At 32.6% G+C, this 23202-nt stretch overlaps 2 protein-coding genes across 2 annotated transcripts; both read left to right on the top strand.

The window, feature by feature from the left end:
* The first annotated feature begins 8284 nt into the window (after positions 1-8284).
* On the top strand, positions 8285-11896 carry LOC125849261 (cyclic dof factor 3-like). The gene is made up of 2 exons (XM_049529310.1): positions 8285-8594; positions 10229-11896. Exons 1-2 carry the CDS (start codon positions 8469-8471, stop codon positions 11498-11500), a joined length of 1398 nt encoding a protein of 465 aa, XP_049385267.1. The 5' UTR covers positions 8285-8468; the 3' UTR covers positions 11501-11896.
* A 7621-nt stretch (positions 11897-19517) lies between these two features.
* On the top strand, positions 19518-20228 carry LOC125848597 (probable calcium-binding protein CML46). Its single transcript, XM_049528483.1, has one exon. It carries the CDS (start codon positions 19518-19520, stop codon positions 20094-20096), a length of 579 nt encoding a protein of 192 aa, XP_049384440.1. The 3' UTR covers positions 20097-20228.
* Positions 20229-23202: the final 2974 nt, after the last annotated feature.

The following is a 23202-nucleotide window of genomic DNA, read 5'->3' on the forward strand; positions in this document are numbered from 1 at the left end:
AATTTTAGCGCTGCCCGATTTCACTAAGGCTTTCAAAATTCATACCGACGCATCTGAATTTGCTATTAGTGGCGTTCGAGATCAAAAAAATTGAATGACGCAGAAAGGCTCTATTCTGCTCATGAGAAGGAGCGGTTGTAGTACATTATCTAAGGACTTATCGTCATTATGTATTGGGTGCTCACTTTGTTGTTAAGACAGACAACGTCGCGACAACGTATTTTCATTCCCAAAAAAAATTGACTGACAAGCAAACCCGTTGGCAAGACTTCTTGGCTGAATTTGATTTCACGTTTGAGTACAAGCCGGGGAAGGCCAATGTTGTAGCCGACGCGCTTAGTTGCAAGGCTGGCTTGGCTGCAATTATTAGTTCAACTTGCAGCAGTGTTGTTGATGATATTAATGAAGGTATGCAGCATGATCCCGTGGCAAAACAACTTCTCGTTTTTAGCCTAACAAGGCAAGACGTTGAAGTATTAGGAGGAGAATGGTTTGTGGTACACTATTGGCAGACGTCTGTACATTCCGAGGTGGGCTAACCTTAAGAGTACATTGATCAAGAAGGGTCATGATGATGCATGGGCTGGTCACCCGGGGCAGAAAAGGACATTAGCGTTGTTGGAGTCCTCTTATTATTGGCCTCGAATGCGAGATGACATTGAGGTCAATGTACATACTTGCCTCATTTGTCAATAAGATAAAGTTGAAATGAAGGCGCCGGGTGGACTTCTTGAGCCGCTGCCTATTGCTGAAACACCGTAGGACAGCGTCACCATGGATTTCATCACATGTTTGCTGAATTCGGAAGGGTTCAAGACTATTATGGTTGTGGTTGATCGCTTCTCAAAATATGTAACATTCACTGCCACGACAGCCAGCTGCAAAGCCAAAGAGGCAACCCAAATATTTTTGCGAGATGCCGTAAAGTATTGGGGCATACCCAAACACATTATTAGTGATCGAGATCCTCGATTCACTGGCGCGTTTTGAAGAGAGTTATTCAGTATGCTTGGTTCGGAGTTGCACTTCTCGACCAGCTTCCATCCTCAAACGGATGGCCAAATGGAGCGGATCAACGCACTCTTGGAGTGTTATTTGCGGCACTATGTTAGTGCCAATCAAAAGGATTGGGCGAAGTTACTGGACACTGCCCAATTCTCATATAACTTGCAGCAGAGTGAGGCGACGGGAATGAGTTCATTTGAGTTGGCTACCGGGCAGCAGCCCAATACGCCACAATCATTGCCCGTCGATGTCGGTTTGAAGAGTTCGAGTGTTTATCACATGGTGAAAGCCTGGGAGAACAAATTGATCTTGCACGATCATATCTTGATAAGGTAGCCCGAAAAATGAAAAAGTTTGATGATCGTAAGCGGCGACTAATCGAGTATCGAATTGGGGATCAAGTTAGGATAAAACTCATTCCTAGACAATTCAAGTTGTTGCGAAGTGTGAGTCAAAGTCTAATTCGTCGCTACGAGGGTCCTTCAGAGATTCTTGCTAAGATAGGCAGAATCTTGTATCGGGTTGAGATGCCCCATTACTTGAAGATACATCCGGTCTTTCACGCTAGTCAATTAAAATCATATTTTGAAGACATGGAAGACAAGGATCGGTGGCAGTCCGGTAGAGCTCAAATATTCATTACTCCACTAATCGTGGACAAACAGATCAAGGCAATTATTGATCATCAATTGATTCGCAGCAAGGGCTGGAATAATTCGAGCTTGCAGTTCCTCGTCCATTGGAAATGAACGACACCGAAGGGGGCAACATGGGAGAAGTATGAGGACTTGTGGCAGTTCCACGATAAAGTCCATACTTATTTGCAATTGTGTGGCGCCGGGGTCGTCGCCAAATCAGGTGGAGGAGCGTGTGCCACCTCGAAATGAGCTACATTAAATTTCAGCGATTTCAGGAGCAGGGCAGATTTGTATTGCGATTCAACGGATCTCAAACGGCGTGCCAATTATATTCCAGCTTTGGGAGATAACTTGAAGACCCTTAGTGAGCAATTAATGGCCTTGACTATCAGCCAAAGCGGGCCCCAAGAGAGGGGACAATGCTGACTTGTGAGAAAGGACATCCCACCTTCTCCCACCTACTCTTTGACTTTGTAAAGACACCTTTTTTAGTCTTTCTCTTGGGACCTTGTCCCATTACGTTTTTAGTCTTTATTTTACAGTTTGTATAAACTATTGTAAGGAGTTCACTTGTGTAAAGGAACACTTAGAGAAATACAAAGAAAATTGGCAATTGCCTCCCAAATTTGCTCTTTTTTTTGCCTTTTTGTTTGTTGTTTGTGTGTGGACTGTTTTAGACGACTTTGCTACTTCACTTTAGTGCTATTTTGTGTTAGGACTGAGCTTATGTAGAGTCATGCAAGCCTACCTTTGTTGTCCCACGAGACCTAAGAAAATAGGCCCGTGAAAATATGCCTGATTGATGCTCGGAATCTGTTGCATCAACAAAATTTGACTCCTAACCGGACTATAGTTGTCATTGAGTCCCATGAGAAAATGCAATATCCTTTGATATTGTAAGTGTTCAAAAAATTCTCTACACTTGGAGCAATTACAGGAATGAAGAGACATAATAGAGTCATAGTCGTCCCATAGGCCTTTAAGTCTAAAATAGTAAATAAATACAAAGGAACCTCGTTGAACAAGAGTGAAAATCTCCTTATGTAATTAAAAAGTATGAGAATTGTTAACCTTGTTAAATCTTTCCTTCAGGTCTTCCCAGATTAAATGTGTATCTGAACAAAAAAGGACTTGAACATAGAGATCTCTAATCACATTTCACATGATCCAGGAAATTACGAGTGTGTTGCATCGATCCCATAGTCGAGCTAAGACCCTGGATAATGATTCCGCTTTATTGTGAATCCTACTTTGTTCGTCCCTAGTAACGTCAATTGCATGGACTTACTCCACAAACTGTAATTGTCAGTTTTGGTGAGCATAATTCCAATATTAAGCGGCCCTGATGCATATGACGGATACAAATATAAATGATGAAGATGATCGATGGTTGTAATAGCCATCGAAGTTCCCGATGGAATTCCTATAGAGACTCCAACAATTTTCATAAAAAAATTGAAAAAGAAAGTAGCAAAATAGTAGACGGATTCCCAAATGAGCTGAAAATCACTCGAATTCTTCATTATATGTGTAAGAATCCCCTTGATGGCTCGATCCAGCTCTATTGGCTCTGATACCATGTTAAGTTCATGAGTCTAGATTGAAGATCTAGTAAATTTGAACTAACCAAGGATAAAAAAGTATGATCAAAAGAAGCTGAAAATATCTTCGTTGATTATACTCATTATCTTCAATGTATAGTAAGTACTATATATACAATGATGCTATGATGTCATCTCATATTCCTCTAACCGACTCAATCACAATTAGCTCACTAGCTAACTACTTCTAACTAACTGTAACCAATTATATATATGTAAGTAACTAACTGTACTACTTGCACAACTAATAGTACTACAGTGCAACACATAATATATAATTGATCCATAGTCTAGATATTATATCAAGACATCCAGACACTTATTTAACTCCTTTACAGTTCCTTCATAAACCGTTGTTTCATTTCTTTTCAACGAGTTCACATGAGAGTGAAGGAGTATCCCTGTATAAATCAATACTAACTCAGTGTATGATCATGACCTTCTATTTTGGAGATTAGAGCAGAAGAATTTTGTAATAGCAACTCACTCCCAGAGGCGGGTACACGTGCACCCGTTAACTTCGGAAAAAAATCATGTGTATAAGTCTATCTTGAGAAACCAACATAAATTAGGATATAATTAACTGTGCACCCATGAAAAGCATAGGTTTGTCATTGTGCTGTTGGAACAAGCTAGAGGAACCACCCACGAGACTTGGGTTCGAATCTAGCTACAATGCTATTTTATTGTTTTTATTTTTTAAGTTTGTCTTAGAGCTCATATTTAAGCTAATGTAATATTGGTGCATCCAAAATATTCAAATCCTGGATTCACCTCTGCTCACTCTTACTGTCATTATTCTCATTGAATTCTAGTGAAACAATATCTAGAGGTTAGCTGTTGGAAGAGAGACTATCCAGATTGTGCCGTTGTTAGTAAATAGATAGTTATACTTTTATGTAACATATTATTATACATCGGCTTAATATATAAAGCTATATTTATAACAAAATGTGCACATAAACTAGTCTTCACACACGCAAATCTCCTCTTTTGTTTCTCTTATTTTCTCACTACATATGTATTGACAAAATCCTAGCTAGCCTCTTAAAGAGCCTCTTAACTTATTATTGACAAAATCTAACAAGTTATACTAAGTACTGTTTCCAAAAAAATCTTCTGAAAGACTTTGTAGGCTTAATTTTCATAGCACCGTTCCTAGAAGGTGGTTATGTAGTTAGGTGCTCTTAAATGTACTTATTGCTTTGTTGATTATGCTAATGTTTGCACTAGTTGCCAAAAAAAAAAACGGTATCTCCGAAAAGCTTGTATGACTGCCTTATATAGTTATCAATCTCATAAAAAAAAAATACTTAAGACTTTGTTATGCAAGAAGTTGTTCAGGAATACAAAAATAAAAGGAGTATAGGAGTTTATTGTTATGTATTTTATCAGTTAGATAGTTGTATGTGACTTGATTGATGAAATAATATCTCTCCTCAAAACATGTTTTCTTAATCTCTTTTATTGATGTTGGGACACACAATGGAATTTTATTGCAAATGAAAAAAATATTGACGAATTGTCAATATGTAAAGTTAGAATTATTGTTACACATTTTTTCTCCGTTAAGATTACACAAAAAATCTATGTAGAGTGATTCATTGTTGTTTCAATAATCACCTTTTTCCCAAAAAATACAAACTTCAATGATTAAAAATGCTAGGTAATCTCGTCTTGTATGTCTTGGTGGTAAAGTTACTCAATTTCTGCACTAATAAGAGATAACAATTACTTAATAAAATAGTCGATGTAAGTGTAAATCGATGCATACATGAACATTATAAAGAAACTAATCGAAACAAAGCTAGCTTAATTTGAAAATCTCCATCAAGATAAAGGCGTCGTGAAGAATGAAAAGAAAGAAGTTATCAAAGACTTTATAAGATGTATAATTTTCATGGTCAAATTTTTATTATTAGTTGAAAGTTCGATTGATTAGGTCACCTTTTGGGAAAAGTAGCAGAAAGCTTGGTGGAGAACTCAACATCTTCTATATTTTTCTCCACTCAAATACAAGACTTTTGACATTTGTGTCTCATTGTATACAAGGTCATGACTCATGACTAATTTGTCTGGATATAAATTAAAGATCAAAAGACACCAAAAACTTTTTCCTTAAATATTTATTTTACTAAGTTATTCTTATTAGAAAAAAATACATAAATAAACAAACTTCCATACTTTATATATTAATTCATTTTATATTTTTAAATAACTATCTATTATCTCACTATTACTTTGCATCAGATTTGATGTGAGATACATTGTGATACATCATTTTTTTCAAAATAGCCTAAAATATAGTTTCATATTTATTTACCCGCCTAATCACACCCTCTAATTCTCAATCAACAGGTTCTCTCCTACTAATTAATATGTTCATCAACCCAATTTCTCTCCTCCTTTTATCTCCCACGTTCTTCTTCAGTTACTCACCACCATTTAAATAAAAATAGAGCAATACACATTTAAATTTTGCAGTTTATAACTGATTTCATCCGTCATTTAAGTCATGTATCTGATTTCTTATAGGAGTAATTTTTAATAGATACTTTTTTTTTTCCAAAACATTATACCAAGTTTTTTTTTTTTTTTAAGTTCATTGATTAGGATTTTGTTAAACTACTTTGATGGCTAAGAAATCTTCAACAAGAGGTTTGTTAATAGAGGTAAAACACACCACCAAGAAGCTATCCAAAATATATCTTCTTTTACTTTGGATTTCACTCAACAACACTTTATTGGAGGGTTATCTTATGTCATTGTTGCAACTAGTACTCGTGAAGGCAGTGACTATAATACATACTTCATGTATATGATATTTGATACAATGACTATGATACATACTTCATGTATCTAGTACACACTATATGGAATTTCGTTCAAATATATATAATTTAATATCAGATACAATATTTATGCAATAACCGTATGTTATAGTTTAGATTAATCATATACAGTGTCAATTTGGTACATGTATGTGGCTATAGATTAATTTTTTTTAGTTTTTATAAAATCTAATCCACATGCATTTTTTTAATGATAAGTAAATACTCCTTAACATTCAGATATATTATATCAGTGTCATATACATGATAAAAAAATATATTTTGGGTATACTTTTATAAAATCTAATGCAGATACAATGATTTTGAAATTTTGATCAGATACATTGAAAATTTTATTATCTTTTGATAAAAGATAAATCTCAAAAATGTGATTTACTAAAAAATGATAAGTCGTTAGATATGCAATTTACTCATAAAATTTAGCGTTTTGATTACATTTTATTTTTTAAGTGCACATGTATATGTATTTGGATGCGTCAAATATGATAATAACAATGCAGCAAGCTCATATCATAGTTGCGATGAATCAAATATAATGTATAACTTTGTACATGTATGTATCTATAGATTAATTTATCTTTTTTTTTAAATATAAAGTCTAATCCACATACATTTTATATAATGAGTAATTTACTCAACAATATTCACATACATTATATCAGTTTCAAATACATGCTAAAAAGTAATTTTTATATATATATTTATAAAATCGAATTCAAATACAACAATACTGAAATTTTGATCAGATACATTACTAAAAGAATCATTATTTTTTAAATAAAAGATATAATTAAAAATGGTGATTTTATTAAAAAAGATAAGTCGTTAGATGCGTGATTTACTCCTAAAAAATCTACTCACCCGTTGCATATTAGTTGATCATTTTTACACGCATATTAAGAAATAAAAACTAAGAAGATAATTTTTTTAATTCACCCCTTAAAAAAAACTTTTTGAAAATTTTACAAATAAATGTGCACACATTCAAAAATAATTAATTTGAAGAGTAATATAGGAAAATTTTGATTAATGCTTTCTTAATTTAGTACGACGGACAACTACTATGAAGTAACTACTTTTTTTAAGGGAAAATTATGCAGAAGGCTACAGTTTCCCCAATTCTTGTTATCCACCTGATTTGTATAATTCGCATGATTTGTATAAATATAGAATTTGTATAATTCTGTTCATGATTGTATGAATCTAGAATTTTGTATATGCTTACCCTAGCTATTTGCATACGATTTATTAAAAATTCATAATAAATTTATCTTGTTTGTATATTGACAAGCGAAATATACAAATGAAATTCTGGAAAAATATAAATGTATACCAAATTTGTATATACTTACCCTATTTGTATATTCGCAAGCGAAATATACCACGAACAGAAATATACAAACTGCAGCCTCCATAGCAAACATAATTATAGCTATGGAACACAATTATCGAAACTATAATTATAAAGCCTTATTATGTCTATTATGTTTGTTATTTCTAAATTTTTCTCTATTTCTAATAAAATGATCAATTAATATTAGACAGATAAAGCTTTTCGCATGTATTCAAAATACATTAGCTAAAAATGTTAAATACATTTATTTAACAAACTATTGAAATTTATATTGTTTGCCTTTTTATTAACTTGATAAAATACCAAGTAAAAGTGAAAAAAGGGTAGGGAGAGGTTTGCTGGTTCTGCACGGTTTGTGGTGTTCAACGTTTAGCCCAACTTGCATTACCATCCACAAGAAAATTCAAAAGTCCATTAAAAATAAAGTGAAAGCCGAAAAGTTTGGCGACTTTTAAAAGGTGGGACCCTAAAACGATGAATTTGGGGATGAGAATAAAAGGTAATGCTGACTCAGATTAAAAAGAGCCCTTCACTTTATTGAGAATCAAAAAAAGCATAAATAACTAAATCTCCAAAACCACAAATAACTTGTGGCTCACAATTACTTTCTCTCTCTTACGTGGCATCCCTTGCCAGCTGTATTTAACACTTTTAACAGCAAATTATTTGATTACATTTCAAATTAAGGATGGATTGAAACTAACCGCAATAACATAAACAATGTAATTTCATAAATAAAATAAGGTTATTAGGTATATTTTGCGTGAAAAATACTGTGAAATAAGTCGTGCCACTAGCAAATAAAAAAGAAAAAACAAGGCGTAAACACACCTATTGGGTGTGTTTGTATGTGTCGGGGTTGTATGTGTTATGTGTCAGATGTGTAGGGAGTAAAATGAGACCCAATACCCAAATTCGCCGGATTTGTTTGTTGGATTGTCTTCTCTCTTCTCTCTTTATACTTTTTCTCAGCTTAGTATAGTAACTTAAAAAGGCGCATACATACAGTTTGTATAATATGACAGACCCTGCAATTAAACTCTTCGGCAGAACAATTCAGTTTCCGGATTCTTCTGGAGCTCATGGAGATGATTCTTTGCCGGAAGACAATAACGGAGAAGAAGAAGATGAAGAAGCTCACAAGGTACTTTCACACTTTGTTATAAGAGTATAATTTGTTGATTTATTGTTAGTAATTTGTATGCGACTGTTGTTGACTTCCTATTGGACTCTGCTTCGCCTCATTCCGGAGCATTTCCCTAGGGTTTTGAATCAGAGATAACCAATTGAGTTACTAAGATTAATCCCATCAATCAATTGAGTTACTAAGAATTCCCTAGATTAAATTAATTCCTTTGAAGGAAAGACGGTTAAATTTATCCATGTTTTGATTAGGTAAGGTAGTCACAAATTTCTCTTAATTGGGCTTCCTTGTTTTCTTCGTGTTCTCAACATTTTGTGTTTGGTATGAGGGAGGATATTTTCATGGAAAATGTTTTTTTTGAAAAACAAGTTGGTTTCTTACTTATTTTTTAGTGGTTTGGTAAGTAAGCAAAAATATGTTATTTGTAGAGCATTTATATGTAATCATGCAAAACAATATAGGAGTGGTGGGATGGTCAAGGGATAGGGGCGGGGTGCTTCGTGGGCAGTGAGTGTACGATAAACATAGAAGTTCACTTGTGGAACTTGTTTTCCCTACTTACATTAAGGAAGTCGTTTTCCTCGTTTTTAAGGAAAATATCCATAATTTTATTCAACCAAACATGGAAAGATTTTCCTCCATACCAAGCACACCATTAGCTCCTTATCTCCATGAATGCTTTTTCATTTTGAAATGGAAAGTTATTAATTTTACAATGGATATAACTAGGCTCTATAGTATAATTTTTAAGTAACAGTGCAAATTGACATGTTATAGAAGGTTGCTTGTTGTAAAAATATATTTTAACTGTCAATTTATAGAAGTTCAACTATTTTACAATTGGAAGGAGATTGATTAGAGTTCAATTTTAATCCATCAACGGAACAATCATTGTTCAACTTTCACATCTCTATAACTCAGATTTGTTTTACTTTTCTATGTTGAGTTCTTGTAATGGGCAATCTATTAGTGCAAAAAAAGAGTAGTTTAATTTTAAGACTTGTTAAATGAGAAACTTTGACTTTATACCTTTTATTTGTGTAATGATACCCTTCGGGGTGGCCCAGTGGTTTGGGCTTGGGACTTCTATGTTGGAGGTCTCAAGTTCGAAACCCCTTGCCAGCGAAAGCAAGGGGTTTGCCTTCTGGGTCGAGCTCATTGCACCGGGCTTGTCTAGTGCGGATTACCTCTTCTATGTAGTTTGCGAGCTATTGCATAGGAGCGGGAGTTTTACCATGTGAGCACCCAAAGGATAGCGGCTGCGGGTTTCTCTTGTCATAAAAAAATAATAATTTGTGTAATGATATGAATACTCTAATTTCCACATTCAGTTGGATGCAGATACTTATTTTGTTATGCACTCGTATCCTTAATTTGACATGGTTAGTCCCTTCATGATATATAATCTACTATCGGTTTTGTTTTACCTTTGGCCTCTCAATATTTCTCTCTACAACTTTCACATGCTTCTTACCGACGGAAAAGCTTGGTTGTCTCAATAGTGATAAAAGACTAGTGAAATCTCGTTGAACCTTTTCTTTTGAGATCTCCCTAAGTTTCTAATAATTTCATTAGTTTAAAAGAAAATTTTACTGACTCTATTTACTACTCTGTGAAACGCATCACGCGTACAGGATGACTTTGGAGGAAACCTGGATGATGACGAGGACGAGATGGAAATTTTGACTGGCAAGGTGTTGCAGGATCAGAATTCAGAACCAACTAGAACTGATAGTATGAAGGAGCCACCTGTTGATAACGACTGTTCAACAAGACCTTCAAAAAGTGAAGAAGAGCAAGGAGAAGCAAGTAATTCGCAAGAGAAAATCCTCAAAAAGCCAGACAAGATAATTCCATGTCCCCGGTGCAACAGCATGGAAACCAAATTTTGTTATTTCAACAATTACAATGTGAATCAGCCTAGACACTTCTGCAAGAGTTGCCAGAGATATTGGACAGCTGGTGGGACCATGAGGAATGTGCCTGTAGGTGCTGGTCGTCGGAAAAACAAGAACTCAATTCCACATTACCGTCAAATATCTGTCTCTGAAACACTTTCGAATGCACAAACAGCTTATCCAAATGGAATACAACAACCTATTCTTGCATTTGGCTCCCCTACACCACTCTGTGAATCAATGGCTTCAGTTTTGAATATTGCTGACAAAACAATGCATAATTGCTCACAAAATGGGTTCCATAAACCACAAGAGCCCGGGGTTCCAGTTAGTTACATAGCTGGAGATAATGGAGATGACCATTCTAGAAGATCCTCAGTGACTTCTGCAAATTCAGAGGATGAGGTTAACAAAACTGTACCAGACCTGCTAAAGAAGAACTGCCATAACTTTCCACCTTACATGACTTGCTATCCCGGGGCTCCTTGGCCATATCCATGCAGTCCTGTCCCATGGAACTCTGCAGTCCCTCCTCCTGGTTATTGCCCTCCTGGTTTTCCTATGCCGTTTTACCCTGCAGCTTCTTATTGGGGTTATACTGTAGCAGGTTCTTGGAATGTTCCTTGGATGCCCCCAGCTACTGTTTCCCTAATCCAAACACCTACGACTTCTGGTCCTAATTCTCCCACTCTGGGGAAACACTCAAGGGATGAAAATGTACAAAAACCGCTGAGTAGCATGGAAGAACCTTCAAACGAGAGTAATCCTGAGAAGTGCCTCTGGGTCCCAAAAACTCTGCGAATTGATGATCCCGGAGAGGCTGCAAAGAGTTCTATATGGGCGACATTGGGAATAAAACATGATACCGTTGATTCAGTTGGTGGAAGTCCTTTCAGTGCTTTTCAGCCGAAGAATGATGACAACAATAGGGTTTCAGAAAACTCTACTGTATTACAAGCAAACCCAGCAGCATTGTCTCGGTCAGTAAATTTCAATGAGAGCTTATAAGCAGTTGTGAAATCATTGAGAATGTTAAATATCAGACTGTTGGCAAGGCCAGGCAGGAATTCTTCAGCTCAGTAACTCTTAACTACTGTTACTTGTCGGCATGTTTTGGTTAGAGCGAGTTCTTCACACAGTAGTGTTGGCTAAACTGTAGGATAGGTTCCTTCAATCTCATTCAGATCGGAGTAGATCAATATCTTGCTGCTAATCTCTCCTTCTTGTGTGAAAAAGAAAGGTCCTTTTTGGTTGATAGTGTTTTCTTTTTGTCTCTTTTTCTTTTCCATTTTCGTAGTTGATGTATATACTTGTATTTAAGAAAGTGAGAGGTAAACTAGGCAGTTTGTGTACCAAATTTGCCGTGTGATGAATAAGTTGAAGGTAAAATTAAAAATTCATTATTTGCTTAATCATTTGTTGTGAATTTACTACTATTAATGCATTACGAGTCTATGACGAATAGATTGTCTGTATATTTCCTGATGATGCTTTAACAAGTTATTTTAGCTCATCTCTAAGAAATGGATCATAGTTTATTTGAAGAACCTTACCTTTCAATTCTTCCTCTAGGTGTCAGCCTTTCATGTCTGTAAATTGAAGGGTAATGCATTATTTAAAACTCTCTATGGCTCTCCTTTCTCAAATTGCTTTAATTAAGTCGGGGGTCTATCAGAAACAACCTCTCTATCTCTATGAGGTAGGGTAAGGTCTGCGTACGCTCTATCTTATCTAGAGATTACACTAGGTATGTTGTTGTTTATGGTGCTCATCCATACTATGTTTTCAGAGGAAGGCAGAACGGAGTTAATTCCCCCCATACCAGTAATGTATTTAGTTTCAGAGTGCTGTGCTAAAACGGAACTATTAAAGGCATCGCATGAGACACTTGGTGCATCTGTTTCTTTAGCTGGATTTATTCTTTAGTGAAGAAGAGACCACCATTTTAGTGCCAGTTTACTAAGGGCGGGCAAAGGTAATGGATAATTTACAAGTTTCATTCTATGTAAGTAAATAGAGCCTATAGCTCGGGGAGGCGCCAGCCTTTTGGCTGTGGTCTAATCTTAAGCTTCATGTAAGCTTTTACTTTGTTATTTGATTCTTGTACATGGTGTAGTTGGAAGAGCTACTATATATTGGTAGGAATTGTTGTAATTTGTTTCATCCTTGTAATGGGAGAGATGGAGTGTGGGAGTCTTCTCTACTGATATCTGCTCTCTTTTTTCCCCTTCTTTTCTGGCATTTCTCTGTTTGCAACAGCCAAAATGATTGGCTTCTCTTACACAATGTCTGTAAGAGATTCTTTAGTCCTGTTATACTGCAAGAGGGACATGCTGATATGATATGCTTTGTCTCTTCTTTCATCGGTGTTATATATGTAGCAAACTCGTATGCCTAAGTCTAAATTGGTTGGTGTTGTGTAATTTGACAGGAATTGGTATTTGGAATAAAATTTTCCTGTGTTTCATAAACTGAACTCCAGATTAAGTTTGCAGGATAGGCCCATTAATGATGAGGAGGGAAGGGCCTTTGATACAATTTGAACTTGTTGAAGTAATAGTAATGAACTACTCTTGTGCTTGCAATCAAAGCATGGTTAATCACTACGATATTGTTAATTTGCTACTGCAGTTTGCCACACATGTGCATCGTTTGGATATAAAAATTGTGAATTATGAAGGGAAAAAAAGGGTAGAAAATGGTATTTAAAAACTGAAATTGTGTTTGGACATGAATTTATGTGAGTGATTTGGAGTGAAGATTTTGACAACAACTTTTTGGAGTTTTTGTATTCTGGAAAATTGTATAACAGTAATTTTATTCTAGAAAAAAGTGAAAAACATTTACTTTATGGGTAGGTTCAAATATAATCCTCAACATATTTAATCCCTTAACTTTGCTAAATGAGTTATGTTAGTAAGGTCAAAAGTATCCACTATAATAAAGTTAAGGGATTAAATATGTAAAATAAGCTTATTCTAGTTCGTATTTATATTGAACAAATAGACAACTGACATTATTATTTTTTTTACATATATATATATATTTCTATGACATAACTCTGATTAATCATCATATATTTTTAGGCAATATGAAATATCTAACCCTGATTAACTCTTATCAACCGGTGGATGGATTAGTTATTTATTTCCATATATTTAGCAGTATCTTGTTTAGTGATTAATTTGAGAGAGTGATAGTCTTGATAGAACTTTATAACCAATCCTATTACTATTCAAATTCAACAATATAAAAGTTCTCTAAACAGAATTAATTAAGCAGAATTAAGTTGGATACTTATCTATTGTTCACTTATTTTAATGTTTTTGATTGTTTAGGATTTGGTAGAAAAAACAATGGGATCTTTTGGCTATGGCAATAGAGTTTTGCTCGAGGTTCGTTTTCTTTTCTACTTTATATTGTAATTTTATGTGCTTTCAATTCCAAAAAGAATGACATTATTATCCTTGATAAAAAAATAATAATATCTATATACTATGAATAAATATCATTTATGGTTTGAATTTTTTATGGTAGATTTATAATTATTATTATTATTCTAGAAGAAATGAAAGATTGAGGAACTGGAAGTCCAAATTTGAGGCCAAAGCTCATACCATTTGATTCCCTATTTGGGTATATTTCTTAATATCCTTTCTAAATTATTATTTTACACATTTTCCAGAATAGCATATTCTTTTCGTATTTGTGACCTTTGTTTGTTAAAAAAAATCGCACATTAGTTTATTCTTTTCTAGATTTATCATTGTGATAGTAACTTGTTCCTTTTGATAAGTATCTGCAATATTCAATAATAGCCTTAAAATGATAACATAAAATTGTATGTCCCCACCAATATGTGTTGTGGTGCACTGCTTCACCCTTAATCAAAGATCTCGGGTTCGAGCCTTGTGTATGGAGAAAATCATGTTGGAAGCGCCATCCTCGTATGGGCCCTGCGGGTGGGAAATCAAAAAAAAAAAATTGTATATCCCCCCTTTGATATATAAGTGTGACAACAAGAAGGCAATATGTTTCCTCTTCTCAACCGTGTAACTCTTTTTCTTTTTCGTTGCTAATTTTAGATCTTAATAGATGCTGCATATCCACAGTTCTACATATATACATACTCCTACACCAAGCAAATTTGGTGTATATAAATTATCTATACTGTATCAATATACTACACCATCACATAAATACAACACCAATATGGTCAGATAACAAAATAACAATCACGAGAAATCATTAAATAATTTAAATTCATTCTGTAACTTAATCACCAATTCCGTCGTGCTCTATCCACATATATTTGTTACATCCCATCTTTCGTCGTGCTGAATTAAAATTGACTTGTTCATATCCGTAATTGAACAAACTATAAGAATACTCATAATTGAACAAACTATCAGAATAGAGGATGGTAGAGAGTTTTCTTTTTGTTAAAAATACCTTCTTTTTAATTTGATGGGAGAGAATGCATAACATTTTAAGTTAATTGTGGAAGGTAAGTAATAGAATAGGGGATAATTATCTCTCATTCTATTATTTACCTTCCACAATTAACTCAATATGTTATATATTCTCTCCCATAAAAAAGAAAGTATTTTGACCAAAATAAAACTATCTACCCTCCTTTATTATGATAGTTTGTTAAATAACGAATATTCTGATAATTTGTTCAATTACGGATGTTATGATACTTTGTTCAATTACGGATATGAATAGTGTGTCAATTTTAATTCAGCGCGGCAAAAAATGGGATGCAATAGGTATGTCTGGATAGAGCACGACGAAATTGGTGATCGGCTTACATAATAAATTTAAATTACTTGATGTTTTTTGTCATGATTGTTATTTTGTAGTCTGACCATATTAGTGTTGTATGTTATGAGATAGTATATTTGATATAGCGTAGATAATTTAAACGCGCCAAATTTGCTTGGTGTTTGAGTATGTGTTTGTGGTATATGTTGTTGTCAAATAACTTGATAGTTTGTGGTGTATGTGGTTTTTGATTGGATTAATGTATTTGCATTGAAAGTTTAAAGAAAAACGGTAAATTAGTAAAATTACTGATTAATTTGAGTTGGTGTATGCCATGTCAAAATGACAATCATAATATTATACTAACTTAAGAAGTAAAATCCTACTGTATACCAAAATGATTAGAATTTTGATATAAACAAATCATACTGTATACCACCAATATACAAACCAATTTTTTATACTACATTAAATTGAAAATACCATATTTCTGTTATATATATACTTTGGTGAATGTGATGGTATAGTGTGTTGGTGTATTTGATATAGTATAGTAAATAATTTATAGACACCAAATTTGTTTAGTGTATGTATAAGTGATGGAGAAAATATTTCTACCAAATATAAACTATATAGAAAATAACGAAACTTAGAGAAAATAAATGGCGGGATACAATCACAGATTTCGTTACTTACATAGATTGAATAAATGGTGGGATATAAATACAGATTTATTTACTTACATAGATTGAATAAAAAAGAAGAAAGATAAAATAATATTAAAAAATACAAATAACGTATAATAATAATAAAAAGCTTAACAATCAATTTAGTATGATCACATTGTTAGGTAGAATTTTTTAACATATAACAGGAGAAAGTGTATAAGGCTGACTATGAAGAGCCTAGAGCCAAGTACAACTACCCCTCTGGTTTTTTTCATTCCACCACCTCTACCTCAAGATATGAATTGACTTCATTTGATGGATTGTTTTCATTTTCTGGATTTTCATTACCAACTACACTATTAAAAGTTTGGAATTTAGTTGGCGTTTGCACGTGTAATATGAAATCATGATTTTAAATTAGTGTTTGGATTTTAGGTATGTGATTAGAGATCATGATTTCAAATTGAAAAAAAAAAATGATTTGGAATTTCAAATCGTGATTTCAAATTTTTTAAAAAAAAATTAAAACTTGACCCATTATAAATATCTATCATTTAAAATTTTGCAGGAAAAAAAAAAGAGAGAAAGAAAAGGTTTATTTTTTGCATTCATATCATTTAGAGAGAAATAATTTTAAGCCGGTTTGGATTGACTTAAATAAAATAGTTTTTAAATTAAAAAATAAGGGGGATATACTTTTTGATTTTTAAAATTAATTTAAACTTATTTTAAATTATTTTTTATCCTGTCAAAACACTTTCAAAATTTAAAAATAAGTTTTGACCAATTTTTATGTCAATCGAAACAAACTCTTTTATCTTTGACTACAAATGTTTTTGAATATTCTTTATATATATTAATTATTAGATATTGAGATTTATATTACACTTCTTATTTAGTTTTTATTATAAAATATGTAACTCTTATATATATGCATTCCCTATAAATCCTCTCCACCCTACACACAACACTAGAAAAGAGAAAGAAAAAAACCATCTTTGCTCTGTTTCTCTATCACCCTCATTGTAACAACAACAAGGGAGGAGGAGAAATTAGAAAATCTTCTCCATTTTTTCTCAAATCCAGAAGCTCCATTTAGGCAAATATAGCCAAATGGCAGCTTCTACCTATCTCAATCGNTAAAAAAATCCCCTAAATTCTCGTTCTAGGAGAAAAAAAATTCTCTTTGGGTCTAAATCTTCTCTCTTCCAGTGACTTTATTGCACTTTCCTCTCTCGATTTCTCCACAATTTTGGTTGATTGAATTCTGTGTACATGCAAAGTTTTGATCTTTGTGTGGTGGAGTATTTTCAACATCGTGATTGGTGGAGGGGTGGTATAGAGCTCTATGAATTTGGAAGGATTAGGATTTGGATGTGATCTGTTGTTGTTTGTGGGTTTGTGTAAATGCTCGTGGGAGGGGATCTAGGGTTTCTCTCGAGCTTGGTGGTGGTGGCGTTCATGGCGGTTTTTGGACCGGTGTCAGGTTTTATGGTTAGACGGAAATGAAGGCGTTCGGTGGCGAGGAGGGATGAGATCAAGAGGTTGTTGGTTTTGGCTTCGGAGGAGGCAGCCAGGGTTGAGCTACAAGCCGTTGAGGAATATGGGTATGATTATGGGTATAGGTGTGAGTCGCTGAAGGAGGAGGATGAGGTGTTTGTTGAAACACCGGCATCATCAGCAACAATTTCAACATCATATTCTGGGTCTTTTAATTAGGATTCCTTTCAGAGGAAATTGGGTGGGTATTGGGTTATGGGTTAAAAAAAAGGGCCAAACGGGTAGTTCAATAGGATTAAGACACGTGTAAGAAATTAGGGTCCGTTAGTGAGAGGGGTATATGTGTACCTATAATTGGACGGCAGGGGCTTATGTGGACGGAAAGTATAACGGAGGGCATACACGTACCATTTATTAAAGTTCGGGGGTAAATCCGTCCCTTCTCCCTTTTAAATTAGTGTTTGGATTTTAGGTATGTGATTTGAGATCATGATTTCAAATTGAAAAAAAAAATATGATTTGGAATTTCAAATCGTGATTTCAATTTTTTTTAAAAAAAATTAAAACTTGACCCATTTTAAATATCTATCATTTAAATTTTTGCAGGAAAAAAAAGAGAGTCAATGTTTGGTGCGAAGAGATTGTGTAACCAGAGGCGAATCTAAGATTTTTCGAACATGGGTGCAGTCGTGCACCAAGTAAAAGGTATTAAAGTGGGAATTGATCCTTAATCCTCAAGGTCGAAATGGACCATTTAGACTTCCTGTAGTACGGGTGCTAAAATATAATATTATACAAATTTTAGAAAAAATATATATAAAATATCTAATTTTACGAAAAGACCACGGGGTGCGGATGCCCTACTTTTTGGCTCTAAATTCGCCACTGTGTGTAACATATGAAAGGATTATATCAAAGAATAACTAGTTACTACTACTATTGACTAGTGTAACTTTATAAAATTATGTGTATTTAAAAATTTATAATCATAAATATTTATTTATTAAAAGAAATGAAGATATGTGATTTATCAATGCGACGCCTTCTGATATCTCTGATTTGCTGATTGAATAAGTTATTGATGGATATTCATAGATGGTAAAGCCATAAGTCAAAGAATGGAACTGAACTTTTCTTCAGTCTCAACATTTTCTAAATTAAATAGATTTAAATTATACCTATGTACGTGCAAAAGAATTACACCTTTTCTTTTGAAAGTGGAGTGCCCCACTTCACTTTCAAAAAGCCAAAAAAAGAAAAGGTTTTTTTTTTTGCATTCATATCAGTTAGAGAGAAGTAATTTTAAGCCAGTTTGGGTTGATTTAAATAAAATAGTTTTTAAATTAAAAAAAATAAAAAAATAAATTTAAATAATTTTTAAATAAAAAATAAGGGGGATATACTTTTTATTTTTTATTCTGTCAAACACTTTCAAAATTTAAAAATAAGTTTGATCAATTTTTATGTCAATCGAAACAAACTCTTTTATATTTGACTACAAATGTTTTTGAATATTCTTTATATATATATATATACAGAAATCACATATTTTTATGGCAAAATTACAATTTATTCCTTAAAAGTTTATAATTACAGAAATCTCTCAAACAGATACAATAATATAAGCGCTGATACATTAATATGATGCGCGAGATATATTAATTATTAAGAAAGATACATTACATTTTATACATGATACACTAATCTGATGCGCGAGATACACTAATCTGATGCACGAAAATGAGGGATTTTAGAGATTTGTAAATTTATAGGGGATAATGATAATAAGTAAACTAAAATGTGAAATTTCTCTAACTTTTCCTTAATTATTAGATATTGAGATTTATATAACACTTATTATTTAGTTTTTATTATAAAATATGTAACTCTTATATATATGCATTCCCTATAAATCCTCTCCACCCTACGCACAACACTAGAAAAGAGAAAGAAAAAAAACATCTTCTTTGCTCTGTTTCTCTATCGCCCTTATTGTAACAACAAGAAGGGAGGAGGAGAAGGAGGAGAAATTAGAAAATCTTCTCCATTTTTCTCAAATCCAGAAGCTCCATTTAGGCAAATATAGCCAAATGGCAGCTTCTACCTATCTCAATAGCTTTTCAATCAAAAAATTACCCGTTACTACCGTCCCCGTCCCTCTCGTTATCCATGGCTTAGTTGGCTTCTTTTTGTTGTACATAATTTTCGATTGGGGAAGAAAATTTTTAAATTTCTTATCCCAATCGCAAAAATCCAAATCAGAAAAAGGTAACCATAATACATCCCATAATGTGCCTTATTTGTTAGTTGATGGAAGTTTATGCAGAGATGAAGTAGAAAACATAATGGGTAAATTGGGAATTTTTTGTAACCCAGAAGGTGATAAACTTTATCACGAGAGGTTCGATTCGGACAATTTTCGCGATTTGTTTGGAGATGAAGAAGAAGATAATAATGATAGTAATATTATGCAGGAATTAGGAGAAGCATTTGATGTATTTGATGAGAACAGAGATGGTTTCATTGATGAAATGGAATTGCAGAAAGTTTTGTGTGCACTTGGATTTAAGGAAGCTGCAGAATTGGAGAATTGCAGGAAGATGATCTTGGCATTTGATGAAAATGGAGATGGGAAGATCGATTTTGAGGAATTTGTAGAAATGATCTAATAATTTTTTTTGTTAATAGCAGCAAATTCATAAGCTATTTTAATGTGAGTTTATTGTTTTTGCTAGACAAGAAAATTATTATTACTATTATATTACTATAAATACAAACTACTCATCCTATTCTTTTGTTGGATATATTTTTTTTTCTTCTTCTTCCTTCATATTTTCATGAAAATTTTGTTCTAGACACATCTTTATTATGTTAGTGTTATTATTCTTATTTTGTCATCATTGATGTTTGTTAGTATGACTTTCTAGAAAATCCAGTTGGAGCACTGGTCCGTGCGTGATCAGAATTTAATCGAAGCTTGAATATAGATTTCAAATACTGAATAAAAAATAAAAAAAGATATGACTTTTTAGTAGAGTTTGCATTGCTTTTAGTCTGAGCTACTTTTATATGAATAAATTATTTATTATTGAATATATTATATTGATCATATTAATTGATCAATTATCTCGTAATAAATTATTGAAATATAATTTATCACTAAGGTGATGTAGAATTGTAGATAGAATTATGGTACCTAAAATAAACTAATGATAACTGTATAGTTGTATAATATATTAATATTCGGTAAAATGAAACTTGGTTGAATATTCAAAGTTAGATTTTATCAAATTACTTGATAACTAAAGTCCACACATAAAATTTTTGTTTCTATTAATAATAATTAAAAAAAGGGTACAATGATGTGGAATAATATTGAGGAAATTATCATCTTAGAAATTAGAAGGCTATTTGTAATCACTATATACACGTAGAGCTGCCAAAAAAAGGTCGGCCCAAGTCTCGCGGGACAACGAATTTGAAGGGCTAGGGCGGCCGACCCTTCATTTGGAAGGACTTGAAAATGCTTAATCCAACCCAATCCTAAAAACACTGAGGGTTAGGACGGGCTAGCCCTTTTTTTTCTTTTTTTATTATTTGTCTTTTCAAACTTATAATTCTATAACATCAAGAAAATGAGAATATTTTCAAATTAAATATGGCAAACAATGGTGTTGTTTCAATAACACTAGCAAAAAATCTAGTGTAATTAGCATGTATCTCGCATGCTAGATACGCGAGCAAGATAAGAGAGTGACAACCAAGATGAGAGGGAGGCGTGGTGCGAGATTTGTCTGTGTGTCATAGATATATGCAAATCTACTTGGATAGAGTGTATCTAGAACAAATTAACCTAATTTTGAATCCATATATTCCGAGATACATGTATTTGGACGTACCAAAGTTTGGTAAGATTCATAATATTATAACATAGCTTATATTTAAGTAATTAGATTATATACTAGTGAGATTATTGTAGTTACACTTAAATAAAAAGTTTTGGCCCATGGGCCGACCCCGACCCAATCATGATCAAGCCTCAAAGGCCAATAGCTTATATGGATCGGACTTATAAGTACTAGTTTTGAATGGACTTGAAAAATCATATCACAACCCTACCTTAATAATAGGTTGGATTGGGCCCATGGCCGGGCTAAGCCCGTTTTGACAACTCTATATACACATTACGAATATAAAAATTTATTTCATGACTTAGAGTTGTTAATAGCATTATTCAACTCTCAAAATCTGTGATGGCTATAGTTTGTAGAAGTGTTTTGACAAATACTATCTATAAAGATATCAACTTATAAAATAAAAGTACTTGTTAAATAAATAAAGATAAAGATTCATAAACAATGAATGTCAATTAAAGATGGTAGATTAATTAATAAAAATTTACTATTAACAATATTTTAAGAAATATGTACATACAATGAATCAAAGATTTCGCGTATGGTTATGACTTATGTGAATGTTTAGAAATTCTGAAATTAATTATATACTTCAGGCATACATAAATAGATTCATGTTTGTTACAAGATCATATATGTATAATTATAGTATTATTTTAAGATATATCAGGATAAAGTTTCAATGGGATATTGTTATAGACCATAATGTTAAATGATGTTAACTTATGCATTTGATAAAATAAGTTATCAATGTTACAATATATGTAAGAGAGATAGAACACAAAATTATGTATAATGATGATAACTCACATTAGTGATTTGTTATATTATGGCATTGCTATTATATAATAGAGTTGTTTTATGCGTATATATCCTTAAATATCAGTGTTATGGGGTTATTGAGCTAAGTAGATTACTATTCATTTTTTAAATTAATATATACCTGCCTCAATTAATGTAAAATCTATAATTAATACTTAATGTAGAATAAATCACGTGTTAGATTGTTTACTTGATAAATATACTAAATCTGAATTTTTATAAATTTATTTTCCCTTCATCTATGGGAGGTAATACCACAAAATTTATTATAATTTCATCACCGACAATGTAGTGATTTAAGATAAGTGCAAATGAGTAAAGATCAATTTACGTTTTCGCTAATAATTTCGTTATTATCATACTTAAGATTGTGATATGTATATTAAATTTATGTGATAGTAAAAATATTTATGATTGATGTTTATGTTTACACGTGAATGAAAAGAACACAATAATAAAAATTAAAATGATTAATGATTAATTGCGCGACTTATGTTATGTAACTAAAAATACCAAAATTTGATGATTCAAAGAAATTAAATTTATCGATTGATTGAGTATATTCCATATATGGTTATTATGAAAGTTTTTAAAAAAAACTTACTCATTTGATGTAATTAATCTTTACTTTTGAATCACATAATTTTTCTACGTATACTTTCATTATATAACCACTTTTTTCATTCATTATTGGGATTGTTTGTGTGAATGACAAATGGAAAGAAACGAAAATTTGCACAAAATTCTTTACAAAAAAACTTGGCGCACCTCATCGACTAAGCAGAAGAAATTTATTGTGCTTATATAAAAAAATATTTCTTTAAGCTCTTTAAAAATTGTGAAAAAAGCGTGTGCTGAATAGTTCGATTTTTGCTTTATGAAATAGCAAGTCAAGAGAGTAGTTTGAAAGAATAATTTGAATTAAAAGAGTTCAAAATCTTATAATTTTTAATTTTATCGTAACATTAACTTTAACACTTTAAAATTATATTATCTATAATTAACGATTGGATGTATATTAAGAAAAAATATTATATAT

This window comes from Solanum stenotomum, chromosome 12 (genome assembly GCF_019186545.1).
Source record: "Solanum stenotomum isolate F172 chromosome 12, ASM1918654v1, whole genome shotgun sequence".
Classification (NCBI taxonomy): domain Eukaryota; kingdom Viridiplantae; phylum Streptophyta; class Magnoliopsida; order Solanales; family Solanaceae; genus Solanum; species Solanum stenotomum.

Coding starts and splice junctions, on each gene's coding strand:
- LOC125849261 (XM_049529310.1), top strand. CDS start 8,469: ATGACAGACCCTGCAATTAAACTCTTCGGCAGAACAATTCAGTTTCCG. Junction 8,595..10,228: donor AAGATGAAGAAGCTCACAAG/GTACTTTCACAC, acceptor TCACGCGTACAG/GATGACTTTGGAGGAAACCT.
- LOC125848597 (XM_049528483.1), top strand. CDS start 19,518: ATGGCAGCTTCTACCTATCTCAATAGCTTTTCAATCAAAAAATTACCC.